The 24,348-nt window shown below is 36.6% G+C and overlaps 1 protein-coding gene across 38 annotated transcripts in view; it reads left to right on the forward strand.

Moving 5' to 3' along the window:
• Nucleotides 1-24,348, forward strand: part of ABI3BP (ABI family member 3 binding protein) — a 261,584-nt gene that overhangs the window by 228,303 nt on the left and 8,933 nt on the right. For all 38 annotated transcript variants that reach the window (XM_058731566.1, XM_058731582.1, XM_058731576.1 and 35 more), the window contains 2 exons: nucleotides 5,984-6,193; nucleotides 11,616-11,724. In XM_058731566.1, coding sequence (XP_058587549.1) covers nucleotides 5,984-6,193; nucleotides 11,616-11,724 — 319 coding nt within the window. The remainder of the gene's footprint in view (nucleotides 1-5,983; nucleotides 6,194-11,615; nucleotides 11,725-24,348) is intronic.

Below are 24,348 nucleotides of genomic sequence, written 5' to 3' on the forward strand. Positions count from 1 at the left end.
CTGCTCTGCTTCATCCTTACTTGCCTCTGTGGCATCCATTTCAGATTGCTGCTCAGTTATAGAATTTTTTATTTCATCCTGACTAGCTTTTATTTCTTTCATCTCCACAGAAAAGGATTCTAATCTATTTTCGACCCCAGCTAGTATTATTATCGTGATTCTAAATTCTGGTTCAGACATCTTGCTTGTATCTGTGTTGACTAAGTCCCTGGCTGTCGTTTATTCCTGTTCTTTCTTTTGGGGTGTCATTTTGAAGGAAGAAAATGAATTAATAATTTAAAAAAATAATAGAATTAAACAATTAAAAACAACACAAATAAATCAAATAAAGGGTGCTAGATCCTAGGTGTGTTTTGGTCTTGTTGTTGAAAGAAACTTGACAGCTTAGAGAAAAAAGGGAAAGATTAGAAAAGAAAAAGGAAAAGAAAAAGGAAAACCTTTGAAAATTTGAAAAAATGAATACAGTAGAATAAAATGAAATGAGGGTAAAATAGAATTTTTAAAAGTTACAAAAAAGTAAAAAATGTAGTAGAAAAAAATGAATTAATAAAAATTGAATATAAAAAATAAATTTTTTCTCTTTCTGTATTCAAGAACAAGAAAAGAAAAAAAATTGAACAGAGGGACCAGTGAACAGAATGAAATACAATTGAAATTACATCTGGTTTCCCCTAGAAGCCAAACTATGAAGCACTTTATAGTCCATAAACTAAGCAGGCAGAGAGACTTGTGGTGTTCCTTAAGAATGTGGTTGGCCCAGTTGGGCGGGGCTTAGTGAATTGGCTTCGTTCTCCACTAGGTGGCACTGCTTAGCTTACTGGGGTGGATTGTTCTAGTGCATGTAGGCATGTATGCACATGTGTAGGAGGGGTCAAAATGGCATCACCCAGCTACCCAGTTTATAGTATCAGAACTCTGTGCTCTCACCTATGGGCAATCAAGCACCCCGCCTTTGTCTCTAGCTTCTGTCTACTTCCCGCTTGTAGACTGTCTGTGACCAAGCCATCAGGCTGCCAGGCAGGACCTCCCTCCTGAGTTTTATCTCAGATGGTGCTGTGTTTCCCAACCCCTCAATTCTGAGGGACTGTGGCTTTGACCTGTTCTGACCCTCTGGGGGATGGTCTTGCTAAGCAATGGCCGGACGCCGTCCCACCACCAGAACCTTCGTGAGACCGTGCTGCTGCTGATGTCCAGAGACCGACTAGGTGCCAACCCACCCCAGATAAAGTTTGTGTGATCACATAGCAGCAGCATTTCAGGGATTATGGTAAATCACAACACATATCTGGCACCAGGCTTCACCCTTAACATCCTTGTTCCAATACCAGCAAATGTGGTTATTTTCTGGGGTCTGCTGGGATGTTTTCCTGTGGTGAGGCCACACAGCCTCTACCAAATGCCCTCCCATCAGGAGAACCATGTCTCCCCATGTGGCCCAAAGACCCCTCAGACCTTGCTCTCTGCTCCTGGGGATTCACCCTTCTCACCAGAGCACTGCTAGGTATCAAGCTGTGGAGTTTCAGACTCTGTGCTTCCCCTGTTTATAGAGTCTTTTTTTTTTTTCAACGTTTTTTTTAATTTATTTTTGGGACAGAGAGAGACAGAGCATGAATGGGGGAGGGGCAGAGAGAGAGGGAGACACAGAATCGGAAGCAGGCTCCAGGCTCTGAGCCATCAGCCCAGAGCCCAACGCGAGGCTCGAACTCACGGACCGCGAGATCGTGACCTGGCTGAAGTCGGACGCTTAATCGACTACGCCACCCAGGCGCCCCCCCTGTTTATAGAGTCTTAATGGAATTTAAACCTTCTCTTTTCTCCCTTTTTTGTTCAGCCCCTTGCAGCTGTTTCCACTCTTCCTTTTTTCTCCATGTGCTTTCAGGGTGAGGGGTGCTTTTCCCTTATTCTCCCCCCATCTCTGTCCTCTTCCAACAAGCAAAAACAGCTCCCTGCCCTCCATGCACACTCCCCCAGTTCACCTTTCCACACCATGTACCTGCTGAGTTCTGTGGTTCAGGTTGTTCAGATTGTTATGTTAATCCTCAAATAAGTTTTCTAGGTATGCAAGATGGTTTAGTGTTGATCTGGCTGCATTTCAGAGTTGAGAGACACAAAAAATGCTTCCATGATGTTCCACCATATTCGCCCCTGCTGTCTCTTCCTCTTAATTTTTAATTTTTTTTTATGTTTATTCATTTTTGAAAGAGAGAGACAGAGCACAAGCAGGGGTGGGGTAGAGAGAGAGGGGGACACAGAATCCGAACCAGGCTCCAGGCTCTGAGCTGTCAGCACATAGCCCGACGTGGGGCTCAAACTCACAAATCATGAGATTATGACCTGAGCCGAAGTCGATTCTCAACTGACTGAGCCACCCTGGAGCCCCTCTTCCTCTTAAAAGGACATCAGTCACAGTGGATTAGGATCCCACCCTGTGACCTCATTTAATCTTGATTTCTTTATTTGGGTGTTTAGAACCTTATATTTAACATGACCAATGATAAGGTTAGATTTAAATCTATCTCCTTTTGCTATTTGTTTTCTTTTTGTCCCATCTATCCTTTGTTCCCTCTTTTCCTCTTTTTCAACCATCTTTTACTGAGTATTTTGTTGTTGTTGTTGTTGTTGTTGAAATATATGAGGCATACAATATTACATTAGTTTCATGTGTACAGCATAGTGATTCAACTTTTCTATACATTATACTCTGTTTACCGCAAGTGTAGCTACCATCTGTCACCATAGAACACTATTATAATACCATTGATTCTATTCCCTTTGCTGGACCTTTTATCCTCATAACTTATTCATTCCTTAACTAGAAGCCTCTATCCCTCACTCCCTTCACTCATTTTGCCTATTTGCCCTCCCATCTAACAACCATAAGTTTGTTTTCCTATATTTATGGATCTGTTTCTGCTTTTTGTTTGTTCATTTGTGTGTGTGTGTTTTACATTCCACATATAAGTGAAATCACACAGTATTTGTCTTTCTCAGTCTGACTTATTTCACTTACATAGACCTAGAGGGTATAATGCTATGTTGTTGCAAATGACAAGATCTCATTCTTTTTTATGGCTGACGAATTTGTGTGTGTGTGTGTGTGTGTGTGTGTGTATGTATAAACCATTATTTATACATTCATCTATCGCTGGACACTTGGGTTGTTTCTATATCTTAGCTATTGTAAATAGTGCTGCAATAAACATAGGGGTGCATATACCTTTTCAAATTAGTGCTTTCATTTTCTTTGGGTAAATACCTATTAGTGGAAACACTGGATTATACAGTATTTCTATTTTTAATTTTTTGAGGAAACTCTACTAGTTTGCACAGTGGCTGCACAAATTTACATTCCCGCCAGTAGGACACCAGAGTTTTCTCCACATTCTTGTCGACACTTATTATTTCTTGTTTTTTTGTCTCTAGCCATTCTGACAGGTAATATAAGGTAAGGTAATATCTCACTGTTGTGTAGATTTGCATTTCCCTCATAATTACTGTTGTTGAGCATCTTTTCATGTGTCTATTGGCCAGTTACATGTCTTCCTTTGGAAAAATGTCTATTCAGGTCCTTTGTCCATTTTTAATTGGATTATTTATGTGTTTTGGTGTTCTATAAAATCTTTATATGTTTTGGATATTAAACCCTTATTGGATATGTCATTTGCAAATATCTTCTCCCATTCATTATGCTGCCTTTTTGTTTTGTTGATAATTTCCTTCACTGTGCAATAATTTTTTACTTCAGTGTAGTCCTGATCATTTTTGTTTCTGTTTAACTTGCCTGAGGAGACATATCTAGAAAAATGTTGCTAAAACTGATGTCAAAGAAATTACTGCCTATGTTTTCTTCTAGGAGTTTTATGGCTTCAGGTCTCAAATTTAGGTCTTTAATCCATTTTGAGTTTATTTTTGTGTGTAGTGTGAGTGGTCCAATTTCATTCTTTGGCATGTAGCTGTCTACTATTTATCAAAGGGACTGTCTTTCCCATTGTATATTCTTAACCTCTTTTGTGATAGATTAATTGAAATATAAGCATAGGTTTATTTCTTTTTTTTTAATTTTTTTTAACATTTATTTATTTTTGAGACAGAGAGAGACAGAGCATGAATGGGGGAGGGGCAGAGAGAGAGGGAGACACAGAATCGGAAGCAGTCTCCAGGCTCTGGGCCATCAGCCCAGAGCCTGACGTGGGGCTCGAACTCACGGACTGCAAGGTCGTGACCTGAGCTGAAGTCGGACGCTCAACCAACTGAGCCACCCAGGCGCCCCAGCATAGGTTTATTTCTAGAGATTGAGTTTTATGATTTTTATGATTCTATTTTCTCTCTTTAGTTGTCTTACTAGTTGTAACTCTTTATTTTGTTATTGCTTTAGGGTTTATAGTATGTATCTTTAATTTACCACAGTCTATCTTCTAGTGATATTCTACAACTTCACAAATAGTGCAAGAACCTTACATTAGTATAGCAACTTATCTTTCCTCTTGGCCTATCATTGTTAGGCATTTTACTTTTACGTATTAATACATCATGCTAAATTGATATTATTTATGTTTAAATAGTAAATTGCCTTTTAGAAAGAATTAAATGACAAAAATATTGTGCATATTTACCTATATAGTTACTATTTCCAGTGCTCTTTATCTCTTTGTGTGGATACATCATTTTTCTTCTGCCTGAATGTCCTTTAATCTTCCTTGTAGGGTGGGTCTGGTGGTTATGAATTCTCTTAGCTTTTATATGCGTAAAAGGTGTTTTACTTTAAAAAAAAAAAAAGATATTCACTAGTTAAATAATTCTAGATGATAAGTTTTTTTTCCAGTATTTAAAGATGTTGCTCCACTGCCTTCTCCCTTGCATTCTTTCCAATGAGACATCTGCCATAATCCTTATCTTGATTGTACTATATATCATGTGTCTTTTCTGCCTCCTTTAAAGGTTTTCTTTCTATCACTGGCTTTGAGAAACTTGATTTTGATTGGTGTAGTTTCTTCATATTTGTTGTGCTTAGGTTTATTCAAGCCTTTTGGATCTGTGGGTTTAGAGGTTTTATCAAACTTGGAAAATCTTTGGCCATTATTTCTTCAAATACCTTTGCTGTCCCTGTTCTCTGGGCAGATATTAAAATTACATCTGTGTTATACTGCTGAAGCTTCCCCATAGCTCACTGATGCTCTGTTCATTATTTTTATTATTTTTTCTTTCCACTTTTATTTTGGGTAGTTTTTACTGCTATGTCTTCAAGTTCACTAATCTTTTTTCTGCAATATAATATCAGTGCTAGTATCATCCAGTGTTTTTTGCATCTTACACATTTTAGTTTTCATCTCTAGAAATTCACTTTGGGTATTTTTAAAAATATCTTTCATGTATTAACTTCTTGACATGTGGATTATAGTTATAATAACCGTTTTACTTTCCCTGTGTGATGACTCTAACATCTAGGCAAGTTCTAGATTGATTTCAAACTATTTATTTTTCTCATTATGGGCAACATTTTCCTGTTATTTCCTATTGTTTTTTATTCCTAAAATATTCTTTAATTTTGTCCTGGGTTAAATGACTTGAAACCATTTGACCTTTTTGAGTCTGGCTTTTAAGATTTATTAGGTGGGACCAGAACTGTTTAGTGTGGGGCTAATTATTCCCTACTCTCAAGGCAATACCCTCTTGAATACTTCTTCCAATACCCCACAAATTATGCTGTTTAAAACATGCTCAGGAGGACCAAATTACTTCTCAATATTAGCATAAGTTAAACCCATTTTAAAAAGTAAATCAGCTACAGCATCCATGTCATGTATCCCAGAGACAGGAATTCTAGATTTTCACAAGTTTGAACAGTCCACATCACTGCTTTCATCTATCTGCTTATAATATGAGACCAGATATCCTCAAACAGAAAAATATATTTGAGTTTACCTCCACCTTCTGTATGTACAAACTCAAATAAGGCTAACTGTCCAAGTCCTCTCTCTCTTAGGTCCTCATGTGCGTTACATCCAAAAACCGGACAACAGGCCCTGTTCCATCACTGATTCTGTCAAACGGTTCCCCAAAGAGGATGCCACCGAGGGGAATGCCACAAGCCCACCGCAGAACCCACCCACCAACCTCACTGTGGTCACTGTGGAAGGGTGTCCCTCATTTGTCATCCTTGACTGGGATAAGCCACTAAATGATACTGTCACTGGTAAGATCATGATGTGAGCACTTGTACTATGGTGGGAAGCTTCAATAATGTGAGTGTGGTACCTCGTCAAACTATGAGGCATATCTCAGGGGTAGCAAGTCCTAGTAGAGCTATTGTCAAAAAGTGTCATATGATGGGAAAAGATCATCTGTGTCCCAGTGGTGGGTTTCCTGTTAATTTAACATATCTCTTTAGGTTACGTTCCTTCCATCTTGTCTCAGAACTCTTCCTCATAGTGTAAAAATAGATGTGGTCTTTTCATTATCAAGAAAATTACAGATAACATAGGAGAAGTTGGCAGGGCTGATGATAATTAAACCAGTTTTCATTTCACCAACCCAATTTGTAGGTTGACCTAGAACTGTCAAGCAATTCAATTATTTTAGTAGAGTTTTTGTTTGTTTGTTTTGTTTTTTGTTTTTTGTTTTTTGGGTTTTTTTTAGGTTTCTAATCATGGTTGATTTTCTCCTCATCTCAGAAAAATTTAATTCTGCTATCACTAGCCCAATCCTTCTAAAAATGACTGTGAAAACTAAGAAATCCTAAGTCAGTCTTTGAATTTATTATATGCGAATTAATTCTTCATATGAACAGTTTAGTCAAACTAGAGAGGAGGGAGAAAAGGTAAGGGGCAGAGTCAGCTAGAGGAATATAGCAAATTGCAGGAGTACACAAGCCCCCCATTGCCCATGCCCTGCTGTGCATGGAACAGGTAGACAGAATTTAGAGGAGCTCACTAAGAAGCTATCAGGATGGGTAGAGGGAAGTATACAGGGGAAAGGAGGAAGTGGGAGATTCAGCCAAAAGTGTTTTCTGTGAATAAAGGAGTAAACAGCAGCTATTTCTCCTCAGACAAAACTGTTTGGTCTGGGCAACTTTCACTATAAGCAGCCTATCTTTGCTTAACTGGCTTTTTTTTAAAACCATATTTTGTGAATTTCATTTCTCATGCAGACCTTGCCTTTGTTTTGGGAAAGAACCAGCCACTGCTCATGTTTCCTGAGGACTTGTCTAGTCCTGCTTCTTTACTTGGGACTATGCCAGTAGGTGCTACCATCCCAGTATCTAAAAAACAATAAATCTCTAAGCATTGATTATCTACATAGATGAAAAAGTCCAGAACTCCCAATTCATATACTGTGCTAATAAGGAGTTCTCCTGACAGTCTGAGGCTTAGTTATCATAATACCAAATGATCTATAAAATTTCATTTGCCTTGAAGATGTGGGACATCAAGTTGGAACTGGTTAATATATCTAAAATCTAATCTAATACATCTAATATATATTCACTTTGGTGTGTCAATTTCTGATTTAACTTTTTAAAAGCAAAATGATTTTCCTTTCCAGTTCATCATGAAACCTTTTTTAATTGTATAAACTTGTAATCTACAAAAAATAATGAATAGGGTATACTTTACCCATTTAACCAATTCCTTTTGTAACATTGTTACTAAATGTTAATGGACTGCTTGAGATCTTTCATAAGACATTAGACTTAGAATAACAGCTTTTATAGATAAGGTCCATATCTCTTTAGCTATAATATTTTCTAAATAGAAATAAGTCCATATTTAATCATTACTCAGTCTGTATTTAAATGTCAGACCATATAGCCTAATAGTCTCTTCTATTTTTTTCACTTTTGTTTATTTTTAGTGTTTTCTCAAATATCACTTTGTTTCAAATGTGATCTTTTATAAACCAGCAGCTCAGATAATACGATTAATTCTCAAATCACTGGAAATGGCTTTACAAGAAAGGATTGAGAAAGATAACAAAAAAGGAGTGAAACATATTCTTTATTCCCTTAGCTGGCTTCTGTCTATCATCTTTTAATCAACAGGCACATATTACCTATAATAAATACACCCAAATTCAGTTGCTTCTACATGTCTTTCCTACACTAAAGTAGAAATAGATACACCTGAGAAATGGGCCATAGCCTGAGTCCTTGGACAATTTAAATTAGTTGTGGGGTGGTGCTTTGTGATATGCCAAGAGCATGCCAATGTAGATTTAAATCCCAGACTAGCTGTATTCTCTATATGCAATTTGGGTATGCACTTTACCTCCTTGCTTTAGTTTTCTTATTTGTAACAACAACAACAACAACAACAACAACAACAACAACAACAACTTCCATTGTAATCAGCTTATCATGAGGACAAAAATTAACCAGAATTTGAATGTACAGTGTAAGTTAGAAGCTGTTAAATTAATGTTTGTCAGTAGTAGCAATAGTAGGACTGGTAGAAATAGTGTCACCATTATTATTTTCATGACCAGAATGTGATTTCCCAACCTTTATAATAAATAGTGTTTTTCTATTAAGTAAATCATCTCATAATAGGGCAATAATAATCTCTGAGTGGGGAAAAGACCATTTATTCAGTGTTACTTCTTTATAGGTTCCTTATATCTTTACTGTTAAGGAATTTATAAATAAAACCCCATATTTTAAAGTGAGAAATATGGACACATACTAAGTGGCTGTCTTTACTTTCTGAAATATAATCAGAATGTGTCTATAAATGTTCATTCCAAGCATTAATGTTCCATTTTTATGGTATAGTGAATTTATGAAAAAGCTACTATTTCTTTAAAGCATTACAAATGAAAGATATATTTACAAGGCCCAAGAATACACATTCAGAAGTTAGAATTCTGAAATTCTAAATATGTTTTTTAATTACAAAGGTAACTTCTGTGTCCATTTTGAAAACTTGAATCTTTCAGGATGAAAATAGTATTAAATGAACATTTAAAACTCAGTCAAAAGAAAATTAGAGAAGATATTCAGTAAGAGTTTCTAGTACTGAGTCTGGGGTAATATTAAAAAGAATATTACACAGTCACTGATTAATGTCCCACACCAAAGATGTTTCTTGAAAGTGGTTGCTTTCATGCAAATTCAATGGGAGTGTCATACAAATTTTTCTTTGGGTGACGAAGCGACACTTGAGTCTTTCCAACTGAAATCTTTCAAATTTAAACACAACTCAGGGATAATAAGTAATAATAATAGGTACCACCTGTTGAAAAAACATATGCAAAATACTGTTGAGCACTTTCCATATATTCCTAGTTTAATCCCCACAAGCAACACTATGAAGAGCTATTACATTTTACAAACTGAGATCAGGGCAAATGGCTTGGTCTGTCACTTTTCAATGAGTCATGTAGTGTCCTTTTGGGGTTTTTTTCAACTTTTTATCTTTTATTTTTATTTTTTTTAATTTTATAGATTTTTATATTTTAAATCCAAGTTAGTTAACATACAGTATAATAATGTTTTCAGAAGTAGAATTTATATAACACCCAGTGCTCATCCCAACAAGTGTCCTCCTTAATGCCCCTTGCCCATTTAGCCCATCCCATCCCCCCACCCAACACCCATCCAGCAATCATTGGTTTGTTCTCTGTATTTAAGAGTCTCTTATGGGTTGTCCCCTCTCTGTTTTTATATTATTTTGCTTCCCTTCCCTTATGTTTGTCTGTTTTGTATCTTAAATTCTACATATGAGTGAAGTCATATGTTATTTGTCTTTCTCTGACTGACTTATTTCGTTTAGCGTAATACACTCTAGTTCCATCCACATTGTTGAAAATGGCAAGATTTCATTCTTTCTCATCGCCGAGTAATATTCCATTGTGTATGTATATGTGTGTGTGTGTGTGTGTTGGTCTGTATATGCGTCTTTATCCATTCACCAGATGATGGACATTTGGGCTCTTTCCATAATTTGACTATTGTTGATAGTGCTGCTATAAACATTGGGGTGCATGTGCCCTTCCAAAACAGCACTCCTCTATCCTTTGGACTAGCCTTTCCCATACCTTAACTTTAATAGAAAAGTCATGAGTGTTTTGGGTTCCTCATCAGTAGCATATCTTACCATGTATCCAACAAGCAGTTTCCAGTTTTAAAAATCCATTTTAATTACTCCCATCTTTGTCTATCTAGTAAATACTGATTCACAGCTGAGAAACAGATATAAAATGGATATATTTGAATTCAAGGTCCTTCCCTTCCCTCCCTTTCTATCCTCTTTGAGAATAGAACGCCAACATAAATAGGTTAAGGAACAGAAGTTTCTGAGAAAAGAACACTAAATACTAGCCATTAGTCCTTTGGTAGCTGTGCTAACATATCCAGATACAATGGCCATTGCCTTCTGATTTAATTTTCAATTTTTAGAAGGATCGTCATACAGAATTAATCAGAAAGAGCCATCCTCCTTTTTTGATTTTTAAAATATACCATTAAAAATCCTTCCCAAATTAAAATTGATGATTATGTCTTCTAGTCTTTCCATAGTTTGAGTTTTACTTCCAGTCTCCATCTCCCACCTTTGGTCTTAGTGCTAATAGCAGAAATCCCCACTAAATTGCCACCCTTTGTGGCTTTTTCCCACTTTTCCTGATGGCTACCACTTGTATATTTCTTCACACTTATGGAGCTGATTTTGAGTAGGGTTTGTTTCTGTTTTCTATTTTTCAAGTTTTGAATCTTCTGTGTGACCTTGTCACATACATTAAACTCCAATTAAGAGGTGGAAAAGCCAATTAACAAATTTATAAATTATGTTCTGAATCTGAAAGCCTTTCTCTTGATTAGCCCTGCAAGTTCATAGAAACATGTCTTTAGGTGAAATTTATGCAGATCTCCATTCATACTTTAATGATTTTTTTAAAAAACAAGGATTATTTTCAAGGAGGCATATGTAAGCAGTAGGTACAAATCTTTTGTAACTTATGTAAGCAGTAGGTAGAAAAATTTCATAATTCTATAGTTCCCAATAATGAACTGTCACTCATTATTTGGTTAACTGCTATTTGCTGGATGGTTTTAAACCCAAAGATATATAGATATAGATGATATAGATATAGGTATAGGTATAGATATAGGTATAGGAATAGGTATAGATAGATATAGATATATAGATATATTTTTGCAACAGAACCATGTATGCAGTGGTCTTTTCCCTAGCAATATAATAAAGCCCCACAGAGAAGAAACGTGCCTTCTACTTAAGTACCACTTCTCATACAGCACTTTCCCCACACTGGGTTTTTCAACAATGACAGACTATTTGATTTGCCTAGCAAAATCATTAGTTACCAGTATCCAAAGATACCACAGGTTCATCATCAGTCTTCACAGTTACCAAGCCTTTCATGTTCCAGTAAAGGGAAAGCAGATGTGATCAATGAGCAACTCCCAAAATGCTTTGGGACCTTTGTCATCCATTGGCCATCCCCATCTGCAAATTGCTAATGTATAAGATCAGTACATCTCAGTAACTACAATCTAAATTGCTCACTTTTATGAGAGTGACTTTATGATGCTGTTAGCCTTAAGAGCAATTAAATCAGCCGGGACATAAAGACAAGTATTTGTTGGCTTTTTCACTTTTCAGAATATGAAGTTATATCCAGAGAAAATGGGACATTCAGCGGGAAGAACAAGTCCATTCAAATTACAAATCAAACCTTCTCCACTGTAGAAAATCTAAAACCAGATACAAGGTAAGCCACCTGTGCTCTTACAGGTGAATTCTGACAGTGCATAAATCATAACCAAAGGAATGAAATGACATCATCCATCTCTGTCTTAAGGGACAGTGTAGTTTGCATTTCATTCTTTGGCTTTCTGTGCATAGGAGTAGGTACCTCTAGAGTCATGTTTTGCAAATACACAAATTATTGTTGGGGATACAAGAGCTGACAAGATGGTCTTGTAAGTTAACACTATAGGGGAGAACATTGAAAAATAGAGGATCATTAATATCAAATGTTGATATTAAATACCAAAATGGAGAGAAGGAAAATTCTGTGGATGAGACACAACTGGAGTGTGTAGGATGTAAACTAAATGTGAAACAGAAGAATTTGGCTGGCATGCTGGAAAGAAGAGGGCAAGGATATAAAAGTTATGTAACAAAAGTAGATGAAAGTTTGTGATAGTTAATGCTTAAAATAACTACAGACCATTCCCAGGCATAGTGGTCTTTTCATTTTGGGTCTTTTTATAATAAACAAATGAGAATCCATTTTTGAAAATAGACACATATATTATTACCGATGCTCTATAATAAACAATTTTTCTTGGCATCCCTTATTACCTATTGGTACCTGGTTGTTTACATTACTGTATGGCTTTGTCATTTCTTTTTAAATCTAAAATATCCAACATTTTATCGGCTCACTGTACTGGAAGAAAAATAAGGGCTTTATGCACTTCTAGAAATGTAATAGGGAAGGTTTTGTTTTGTTTTACATGGCTAAATCATCAAATTTATTGTTCAAGGAAATTCTCAAAAGGATACAGCCAAGCATTTCTTTAAAAAAAATATGTACTAAATTCATTTGGGGACTAAATATCACTCTTTGTGGAAAATCAATTTCTTTCCTCAAATTCCAAGACACTATTTGAAAACTATGCTTTCAGTTAAAACAAAAACATCTTCACACTTTACGTTCTAGTGCACCAAGCAACATAGATCAATTTTCAGAGAGACACAATCAGGAATTTTTCCAGACTGAATACTTCATAGCTTGATAAAGACCAGCAGAGGCAAAGACTGGAACTCCAGCATTAGAAAATTTTTTCATAAGTTTTATTTCTATCTTCCATTGTCATCAGTTGATTGAATTGAATCAGGTATTGATTATGATATTCAAAAGAGCCTAGTAAAGTTCTGACAACAAGGAAACTGATAATCTTTTCATGAAAAAAAGGAAGCATCTAGTTAATTCTAGGTGGTTTGCTGTGTATAAACTGTAGTCCTATACTATAAATATAATACTTTCCACAGGTATTTTTTTTTCTTTAAAGTTCTCTATTTTGAGTTGTAATATGGAAAATTTTACAACTGCTAATTTTTTTAAAGGATTTAAGTTAGCCAAAATAAGCATGTATTTCAGTAAAAACTCATTTGATGATCTTGGTTCTGTTTCCTTAGAGAGATTAACAGGGAGAGAGACTATTTTTAACATAACATATTTTAAGAGAAGAGTAAAGAAGAAAAAGTTATTTAATTTGGACTTTTTAAGAGGTGAATTTGGGCTTACAGAACATGGAAGTTTTTTTCTTTATAGTTTCTTGCTTTTTATGCCACTTAATATACTGAAAACATTGAAAAGCATCTAATTTCTAAATATTGTGTTCCTTTTCTGAATTAGGCTACCTTCAAATCTTCACCTTCAAAGTTCACCTATGACTCATGATCAGATGTAGAAAATAATTATTTAAGTGACATTTTAAACCTGATTTGTTTGTAACAGGTTTGTGTTTCTACTCAGCTAACATTTATTAAGTGCCAACAGTGTGCTTGGTGTGGTGACCACAAAACTGAATAAACATGGTGCCTGTCCTTGAGGACTTGAGGTAGTGGGGTAGTCTTTTAGTAACTGATTATTCTACACAAAATAGTGAGAGCTCTGGCAAAAATATATACAAGTTGCAAGGGGAGCACAGAGTGGGTGACACTTTGCAAAGTCTGGGGAAATTGGGAAAACTTTGTGGAGGAGGTGACACCTGGGCTGAGGCTTAAATGAAGAGTAGGAAGGAGTTAGCTAGGTAACTGTGGTAGGGGAAAGAAACGTCAGAGAAACTAGCATATGTTAGAGCAGAGGCCCAAATGGTATGGTTGTGTGCAGTGAACAAGCAGCTACTTCCATGAGTGTGAGAGGTGAAAAGTGAACAGAGGCAGTGGAAGCAACGAGAGGTAGAAGCCATGTTGTGGAGGGCCTTCTCTGCCAGATCAGAGAACTTAGTCAAGAGATGGGGAGAGCCAGAAAGTTGCTTACTGGGAGTGACTTGCTCCAACTTCAAATTTAGTTTTTTCCTGACATTGATTTAGTTGGAATAATCACTTTTGATACTAGAGCTACTTGTAACGAGTAACAGTCGGTAGAATAAAGCTAACAAAAAGAACGTTTTTGATAATGTCTTGCAAGAGTGCCATTTTGGCATCTTGCCTATTTGGCCAAATAGGTGCATAAGACAAACGTACCTTTGGGCTAAGCTGCATTTCATTCTGGAATCACAGGACTAGTCATGGAGTTCACATCTAGCTTCTGCTATGAATTGTTGTAGGACTTATGCTAATTGTTTCTGGAGTTTATGTCAGTTGTAGGAATTATACTAATTGTTTCTGGAATTTACAGCCAAGTCCCCTTTATCTCTCCCTAAGATATGCATCTCATTTGTCACTCCTGTCCTTCATCAGTGGGTCTTCAAAGGAGGGACCCCTAAAACTATCCTCATCTCAAGACAAGCAAAGCTCAAAGGAGGCCCTTTCTGGAATCATCTTTGGGAAAAAGTAATCTTAAGTGTAGGATTCCCTGAAATCAGAATCCCATGCCAAGTTTTTCCAGTTGGCATAAATTTGGGGCCACTCAATGTGTCTGTATTTGGCTTATTTTATGTTATTTTTAGAGTTTCATATAATTGAATGAAATCCAGTTCAGACATAAAGACTGTTGATAGTCATATATATGATTTGACCAGGATTATACTGATAGTCCCTAATGGGTCATGATTTAAAAGTTGTATATCAGCAGTTTGAAAAGCATTTCCCCACTGGGAGCAGATATAATACACATGGATATAAAGGTGCTCTAATGAAAATTGTTTAGTCTACAATGTGTGGAGCCTTGTGGTGTTCAAGTAGTTTAGTAGATCCCAGACCCCAGTGAGTAAGAATGCATTCTATGTTCTCTTAACAGGTATGCTAGAGGTGAATTTGTCCACTTAATGAGCAAAAAAAAAATGTTTTCAGCTGAAATATTAAAATTATGATTTGAAACCTCTATTAATCAAAATAACTTCATGAGTTAAGTAAGGATAATTTGAAGTCAAATTATTTCATTTAATCTGATATTTCTGAAGCCTAGAAGCACCTGGGGAAACAAAACTAACAGCCATGAAACAGCTGGACAGCATCACAAGACAGCATAAAAGATCACATAGGACTTACACTGAAGTTCTGCAATTTAGAAGAGAAGAGAAGGCCTCCTGCAATACTTGAGACTAGAACTTGACGGTAAAGGATAGAATTGAATAGAACAGGATGGCAAGAAAAGAAAGAGTAACAACAGTATCGTTCTTTCAAATCAAGTCCATGTGCATGACTTCAGTGAAATACAAGTAGTCCTTAAAGTTACTACTGACAGCAAGGTTACAGCCAGAATAATAAAATTATGAGTTCCAAATTTAGGTTTGTAGGTTTTTTCGATGTAAGCTTTTTCCATACTATCTTAAGTTGTTAAGGCAAGATTTCTTTCCATTATATCTTTTCTGCCCAGCCATGATCCAAGATTAATGCTAATAAAAGACATGCTATAAAATAAAGAGGAAGTATGTACAGCATGCAGCCACCAGGTGGCTTTTATTACCTGTAAAGAATGACTTTAGTCACATTTCAGTGCCTGTTGAATTCCCAACAGGCAAACTTTGAGTTATAGTTGGTAAAATTCATCACCACCACCACCCCAACATGAGGTTCTGGGATACCCTATTTGAAAGGCTAGAAGATAATAAATTCCGAAAGAATTACTGTAACTGTGTTCCAATTTCAGGAGACACATGTATATAATTTATTTTAGTATCATTTTCCATTATTTGTCCTGACTAAAAATCATGAGATGTAAAAACAGGTGATAATTACAGGGTAATCATTTATTACACACTGAAATGGGTGGAGTAGAGCTTGGCATTAGAACATTTAACCCAAGAGAGTCAATGCAGAGAAAATAGATCCCCAGAGCTTTTTAGGTAAAACTTTTAAATGTTCACACACTAGAACCAAAAGCACAGTGGACTGTGTTACCGTTTCCTTCTCACAGTGTATGATCACCTTCTCCCTGCCTGTTTTTACATTTTAGCCAGGATTTTTACCTCTTCTGCAAAAGCTCAAAAAATAGCCACAGGAAGGAACAGTAGCTATCTTGCTGAAGAACAGTTTAGCTGCATATGTGTTGTGAGATGTTTCTGTCTGTAGGGAGTGAAGCCCCAAGGCTGCTCTGGGCCAGCAGGCTGTAGTTCCAAAGGTGGCACAGTGGGGACTACCCCAGCCTTGCCAACAGATGCTTGCAGCTACAATAGGCTTTGGTCATATATGTGCACAGGGAACAGGGGTGTTGGAATGGAGCCATAACTATTTAGTCAGATGAAGCAGAAGAGATGTGCTAACAGAGGCACAGTGCTGTGACACAACTCCATCTCTTTCTTTGCAAGACCCCTCTCCTACCCCCACCCCTAGAATGCAAAGAAAATACAGATATGTTGGTGTCCACCTGATTCGGTACCCACCTAGCCCACTCCCCAGTATATATTTTCCATTTATTTCCATCATGAAACCTCAGTGTGTGGCTTGTGTTGAGCTAAAAGAAAAATAGTAAGAAGAGCCTCTCCAATCTATAGCCAACCACTTTGTGTGTAAAGACAACTATGATTATTTTTAGTTCTGTGAGCAGAAGAACTGACAAAGTATATGACTTAAACAGTAAGTCTTGTACCACTGCTTACGGGGACAGGGAGTGTGAGGTAAATTGATCTTGAAGTCTCTCCCATCTCTAAAATGATACATTCTTATGATATCCAAAGACATGCATAGAATCAGTGGGAAACTGGAACTGACATTAAAATGAAAAGCTAGGTTAAGCCTTACAGCAAGTCGAATTGTCCTTCTATTACAGAAGTAGAGAAAGCATTTTTCTTTAAGTCTGTGTCTGTGGCCTCCAATTTGTTTTCAGACAAATTGTTTCTATCTCATATTTGAATAATCCATTGGTAGGCTGGACAATATAGATGGACACACATAATTGCTATACAGTAAAGACAAACAAAAAGCCCTATAATCTCTTCAAGTGAGCCCTTGTCTCCTCACTTGACTAAAAAACTAAAGAATCCATTGCGTGTACCAGATTTACATGTGGCCCAGCAATTTCCACACAAAATGTATTCTGTCTGGTAATTAAATCAAGTTCACTTAACTTATTCCTGTACTTCTGTCCTCTGTAGCTTGGGAGGATTCTAGAGAACAGTTCTCCCTCTAAAATTAAAACATACTAAATTTTCCTATAGCTGACACAAAGACAGTTTAGGAATATTGTTTATGTTGTTTGATTTAATAAAATCTTGGCTCAAAAAGTAAACTGGAATAGAGGCAGCAAGTTATCATAAACTGTAAACCTGGCTGAACAAAGCAGGCATGTGGAATAGCCATTATACCCTTATTCGTAGTGTTTTTGTGTCATTCTGTTTCCTGAAGATTGTATATTAACTTTCTTTTAAAATTTTTTAATGTTGATTTATTTGTGAGACAGAAACAGAGCATGAGTAGGGGAAGGGCACAGAGAGAGGGAGACACAGAATCTGAAGCAGACTCCAGGCTCTGAGCTGTCAACACAGAGCCTGACTCGGGGTCCAAACCCACCAACCATGAGATCATCACCTGAGCTGAAGTTGGACACTTAACCAACTGAGCCACCCAAGCACCCCATTTGTGTATTAACTTTTAAACGTCTTTTCTCAAGGAGTAAAATAAGCTACTAGAGCATTAGGCACTTTACTGAGTTTTATTGTAGGTGTAGGCAGCAGAACAATCAATAATTTCACCATTGAAGAAAGAAATTGAAGGGATTGCTCAGTTTTACAACTTTTCTTCTGGCAAAAAGGCTAGCTAAGAGCATGGAACTCCAACAATCTATAAAGAGAGCAATTATTTTCACATAAACATATTCTTTTAATTACTTTTCATTTAGAATTACTTAGTATCTGGGGTGTGGCGGGGGATGGGGCATGCCAGAAACTCTTAGCAATACCATAGACTTGGAGCGCAGCCCAGATCTGGAATTTCTTGTCCCTGTATAAATGAGAGATACAAGAATGTCCATGAGGACATGCTTGGTAACTGGTTGATGATACCTCATGCCTGCTGATACCCTGCTCCTCTGACTTTGGCCCTGATTAGAACTTCTTTTATCCTCTAATAGTATCCCTCCAGCTCTGCCACTTTTTGCTCCTTCTCTATATTCCCAGGTGAATACAATGTCTGCATATGGCAGGTATCCAGAAATGCTCATATAACTAATTGATTGGATTTCTCTTTCCCTATTTGAGGGCCTATTACTCATATTTTCATATTCTGCTTTTCCATTTCTTTCCCTCTGACTGAAGCCCCACCTGAATAGGGCTCAAATATTTCAAGACTACATAGGGGTAAAATTAGCTAACCAAACCACTCAAACCAACAAGCAGTTACAGGGTGGCTTCCTTTGCCATGCAGAAGCTTTTTACTTTGATATAGTCCTACTCATTTATTTTAGCTTTTGTTGTCTTTACTTTTGGTATTAAATCCAAAAAATCATTACCAAGACCAATGTCAAGAAGATTACCACAAGGTTTTCTTCCAGGAGTTTCATGATTGCAGATCATATATTTAAGTATTTAATCTATTTTGAGTTAATTTTGTGTATGGTGTAACATAGTGGTCCAGTTTAATTCTCTTGCAGGTAGCTGTCCAGTTTTCCCAACACCATTTATTGAAGAGACTGTCCTTTTCCCAATTGTATATTCTTGTCTCCTTTGTCATAAATTAATTAACCATATATGTGTGAGTTTATGTCTGTGCTCTCTATTATGTTGCATTGATCTATGTGTCTGTTTTTATCCCAATACTATACTGTTTTTGATTACTGAAGCTTTGTAATACAGTTGGAAATCCAGCATAGAGCCTTCAGCTCTGTTCTTTCTTAGATTGCTTGGGCCATTTGGGTCTTTTATGGTTCCTTACAAATCATAGGATTGATTGTTCAATTTTTGTGAAAAATGCCATTGGAATTTTGATAGCAATTGCATTGAATCTATAGATTGCTTTGGATAAGAGGGAAATTTTAACAATATTAATTCTTCTAATCCATTAACATGGATTATCTTTCCATTTATTTGTGTTTTCCTCAATTATGTCTTATTGTTTTCAGTGTACAGATCTTTTACCTCCTTAGATCAAGTGATTCCTAAATATTTTATTCTTTTTGATGCTATTATAAATGGGGTTGTTTTCTTAATTTCTCTTTCTGAAAGTTTATTGTTGGTATATAAAAACACAACTGATTTTTGTATGCTGATTTTTGATCCTACAACTTAACTGAATTTATTTATTCTAACAGAGTTTTGGTGAAGTGTTTAGGGCTTTCTATATATAATATCATGTCATCTGCAAATAGAGATGGTTGTACTTCTTCCTTTCTGACTTGGATGGCTCATATTTGTTTTTCTTGCCTAATTGCTCTGGTTAGGATTTCCAGCATTAGGTCAAATAAAAGTGGCAAGAGTGGGCATTTCTGTCTTGTTCTTGATCCAGGTAGAAAGTTTTCAGCATTTCACTGTTGAGTATGATGTTAGCTGTGGGCTTGTCATATATGCCCTTTATTATGTTGAGAAGCATTCCCACTTTACCCACTTTGTTGAGAGTTTTTGTCATAAAAGTATGTTGAATTTTGTTTAATGCTTTTCTGCATCTATTGAGATCATATAAATTATCACTTAGGTTGTGGTGCATCACATTGATTGATTTATGGGCATTGAACTGTCTTTGTATCCCTGGACTGAATCCCATTTGATCATGGTCTGTTCAGATTATCTATTTCTTCATCATTCAGTCTTGGTAGGTTGTATGTTTCTAGGAATATATCATTTTTTCTACATTATGTAATTTGTTGGAGTATAATTGGTCATAGTAGTCTCACAATCCTTTGGATTTTTGTGGAATCAGTTGTAATGTCTCTTCTTTCATATAGGATTTTATTTCAGTCTTCTTTTTTCTTAGCTACTCTAACTAAAGGCTTGTCAATTTTATTTATCTTTGGAAAAACAGCTCTTAGTTTCATTGATCTTTTCTATTGTTTTTCCAGTTCCCTATTTAATTTATTTCTGTTCTGATATTTGTCATTTCCTTTCTTCTACCGAATTTGGGCTTAGTTTGTTCTTTTTCTTGTTCTTTTAATTGTAAAGTTGGGTTGTTTAATCGATAACCTTTCTTTTGTTAATGTGGGCATTCACCATTATATATTTCCCTCCTCACATTGCATTTGCTGCATCTCATAAGTTTTGGTATATTGCATTTCCATTTTCATTTGTCTCAAGATATTTTTTAATTACCCTCGATTTCTTCTTGGACCCATTGGTTGTTCAGGAGCATATTGCTTAATCTCCATGTATTTGTGAATTTTCCAATTTTCTTCATATAATTGATTTCTAGTTTCTTACCATTATGGTTAGAAAAAAAATGCCTGATTTGATTTGTTTTCTTTAATTTCTCAAGACTTGTTGTGACCTAAAATATGATCTATCCTGAGGAATATTACATGTGTGCTTGAGAATATGTATTCAGATGAAATGTTCTGTAAATGTCTGTCAAATCCGTCCAGTCTAATGTGTAGTTTAAGTCCAATATTTCATTACTAATTATCTGTCTAGACAGTACCCCTGCTTCTTTTGCTTTTCATCTGAATGATATATCTTTTTTTCACCCCTTCGACTTTAGTCTGTGTGTGTCCTTAAAGCTGAAGTGAGGCTCTTGTAAGCAGCATTTACTTGGTTCTTATTTTTTGTCTATTAAGTCACTCTACATGCTTGGATTGGAGAATTTAGTCCATTGACATTTAAAGTTAATTATTGACAGGCAGGGACTTACTATTCCTATTTTTGCTCATTGCTTTCTGATTGTTTTATAATTCTTTTGTTTCTTTATTTCCTCTTTTGTTCTCTTCCTTTTTGATTTGATGATTTTCTGTAGTGGCATACTTTGATTGCTTTCTCTTCATCTTTTGCATATCTACTATAGGTTATTGCTTTTGTTACCATAAGGCTTACATAAAACATTTATGACAGTCTGTTTTAAACTAATAACAACTTCAACATAAAAAGAGCTCTACATTTTTCTCTCCCCTCCACATTGTTTTTTGATGTCAATTTACCTTTCCTTACATTGTTGTAATCGTTAACAACTTGTAGTATAGTTAATATTTTTCTCTTTTAACCCTCAAATTAGAGTTATAGGTCATTTACTGCACCATGATTAGAGTATTCTGAATTTAACTATGTATTTACCTTTACCAGTGAGTTTTATACTTTTAGATGTTTTCTTATAACTAATTAGCATCCTTTAGTTTCAGCTAGAACTCTCACATTTCTTACAAGGCCAGTGTAGTGGTGATAAAATCTCAGCTTTTGTTTGGCAAACTCTTTACCTCTCCTTCAACTCTGAAGGACAATTTCGCTGGTTAATTTGTTTTTTTGTTTTGTTTTGTTTTGTTTTGTTTTTGCTTGTTTGTTTTAGTTATAGCATGTTGAATATATCAGGCCACTCCCTCTGGCCTGAAAATTCTTCCTGAAAAATCTGCTGATGGTATTATGGAAGTTACTTTGTATGAAACAAGTTGCTTTTCTCTTCTTTTAGATTTTCTCCTTGTATTTAACTTTTGACAGCTTAGTTATAATGTATCTCAGTATGGATATCTGTAGATTCTTCTATATGGAACTTCTTGGACTTCCAGGATCTAGATGTCCGTTTCTTTCCCCAGGTTTTAACAAAAGCTTTTAGCCATTATTTCTTTGAATGAGCTTTCTGCCCCTTTCTTTCTCTCTCCTTCTTCTGAGACCACTATAATGTATATCTTGGTCTCCTTGATGGTGTCCATATGTCTCTTAACTGTTTTCATTTTCATTCTTGGCTCTTCTGATTAGATGAATTCCACTGCCGTGTCTTCAAGTTTGTTGATCCTTTTTCTGCTTGATCTAGTCTGATACTGAACTGTAATGAATTTTTCAGTTCAGTTATTGCATTCTTCCGCTAAGTGTTTTCTCTGTGGTACTTTTTAAATAGTCTCTCTTTGTTGAAATTCTCACTTTGTTCTTGCATTTGTCTCTTGATCTTGGTAAGCATCTTTATGACTGTTATTTTGAACTGTCACATATATCACTATCTCTATTGAGATCTGTTTCTGTTGACTTTTCTTGTTTTGTTTGGAACATATTCCTCAGTTTCTTCAATTTCCTTGATTCTTTGTTCATTTCTACATATTAGAAAAAACACCCACTTCTCCCAGTGTTGGCACAGTGGTCTTGTATAGGAAATGAATCTCTTCAATCAGCCCAGCCCAGGCTTCTAGTTGTCCCTCAAACTTCTGAGGTTGTCCAAATCAACTTCTTTGTTGTTAGTGGCTCACAGTAGCTGAGGGTGCTCTAAAACCCATCAATGTCCCAAAGGTGAGAATTGCAGTCACGACCTGGATGCAGACTGATTTATCAACTGGACCCTCAGATAGCAGCTGGGATACTCTTTACTTAATACCCCTCCAGAGAGACACTGGAAGATGGGCATTTTTGCCTGCTCCCTCTGTGCTTGGCCTGGGATATAGTCATTGGGTAGAAGTGCTCTTGTACCTGTTAACTGCTTTGTGTGCTACAATATTATGGGACTGAAGAATGCAAGCCTTGTTGGTTCTCAGAGCCAGGCAACCGGAGTTGGGGGTACAGGGAGGCATTCCTTGAACAGCAGCCACAAAAGCTGGGGTGCCAGAAATTTGTGCAAACTCCTTCCAAGGAGATATTGGAGACTTGGTTTTACTGTTCCAGCCAGAGGGAAGGGGCAGGGAAAATGTCCACCAGTTTCCCAGTCTTTGGTGAGGATTACAGCCAACCAGTGCATATGTGTTATAGTTAGAAGCCTGGCCCTCAGATAACAGCTTTTAACACATGCAAATAAACCTCTTTCAGGAAAAGGCTGATGGTACATGAGTGGTTTTGCCTGTTCCCTCTTTGTTGAGTCCTGGGGGTTTAGCTGGTTAAGAACTGCTTCTTGGTTACTGTCCTATGGGACTTGTGAATGCAAGCCCTTTTGGACGTCAGAACTGGGTGTTTATGGGCCCCATCCCTCAGATGGGAGTTTTAAAAGTTGGGGTACTGGGGGCGCCTGGGTGGCTCAGTCGGTTAAGCGGCCGACTTCGGCTCAGGTCATGATCTCGCGGTCCGTGAGTTCGAGCCCTGTGTCAGGCTCTGTGCTGACAGCTCAGAGCCTGGAGCCTGTTTCAGATTCTGTGTCTCCCTCTCTCTGACCCTCCCCTGTTCATGCTCTGTCTCTCCCTGTCTCAAAAATAAATAAAATGTTTAAAAAAAAATTTTTTTTAAATAATAAAATAAAAGTTGGGGTACTAAATGTGAGGTCCAAACCCTTTACTCCTCAGGGAGAAGGTGGGAATGAGGGTTTTCTCCCAATTGTAGGACACCGTGCCAAGAAGCGGGTTTATGGCAAGAGTGTGTCTCAGCCTTTCCTACCCATTTCAATGTGAGTGTTCTTTCATTTGCCCAATGTGTATGGGTTGCTCAGCTAGTTTCTAGATTTTTCAGAGAAAACTCCATATACAGCTGTACATTTGATGTGCCTGTGGGAGGAGAGGAGCTCAAAAGCCTCCTCTTTCACTTTCTTAGTCAATTATCTTCGATTTCTAATTAATTTAGCTATCTTTCCTGTTAATTAAATCCATATTTCTAGACTGACCACGTCTCAAAAAGGCAAAATATGTCATCTCCTTGTTCCATGTATTTGTTTAAGGCAGCATCTTCTGGAATCCCTCGCCAATTATCTTTTGCTTCTATCCTATGTTGACTCCCCTAACTCCTACAACCTTTTACTTCTTTTACTCCCTCACTTTGTGGTGTTCCTTGAGAAATCGATCTTTAGAATAGCTTATTATGGAAGATAATATTTTTGAGTTTTTACATGTCTGAAAATATCCTCATTTTACTGATACTATTGTTTAGGCAGACAGATTTTTAAACTAAAATGAGGACTTTTGAAGGCACTGTTCCACTATTTTCTAACTTCAAGTGCTAAGAAGTCAAATGTCATTCTGAGTCTGGATTGGATCCTTTGGGACCTATTTTCTTCTCAGAAACTTTTATTTTTTAATTTTATTTATTTTGTGAGAGAATGCACACAAGCAGGGGAGGGGCAGCGAGAGAGAATTCCAGGCAGCTCCTGCACTGTCAGAGTGGAGCCTGACACGGTGCTCAAATTCAAGAACCATGAGAACCTGTACCAAAACCAAGAGTCGAACACTTAACTGACTGAGCCACCCAGC

Source organism: Neofelis nebulosa, chromosome 5 (assembly GCF_028018385.1).
Source record: "Neofelis nebulosa isolate mNeoNeb1 chromosome 5, mNeoNeb1.pri, whole genome shotgun sequence".
NCBI lineage: Eukaryota > Metazoa > Chordata > Mammalia > Carnivora > Felidae > Neofelis > Neofelis nebulosa.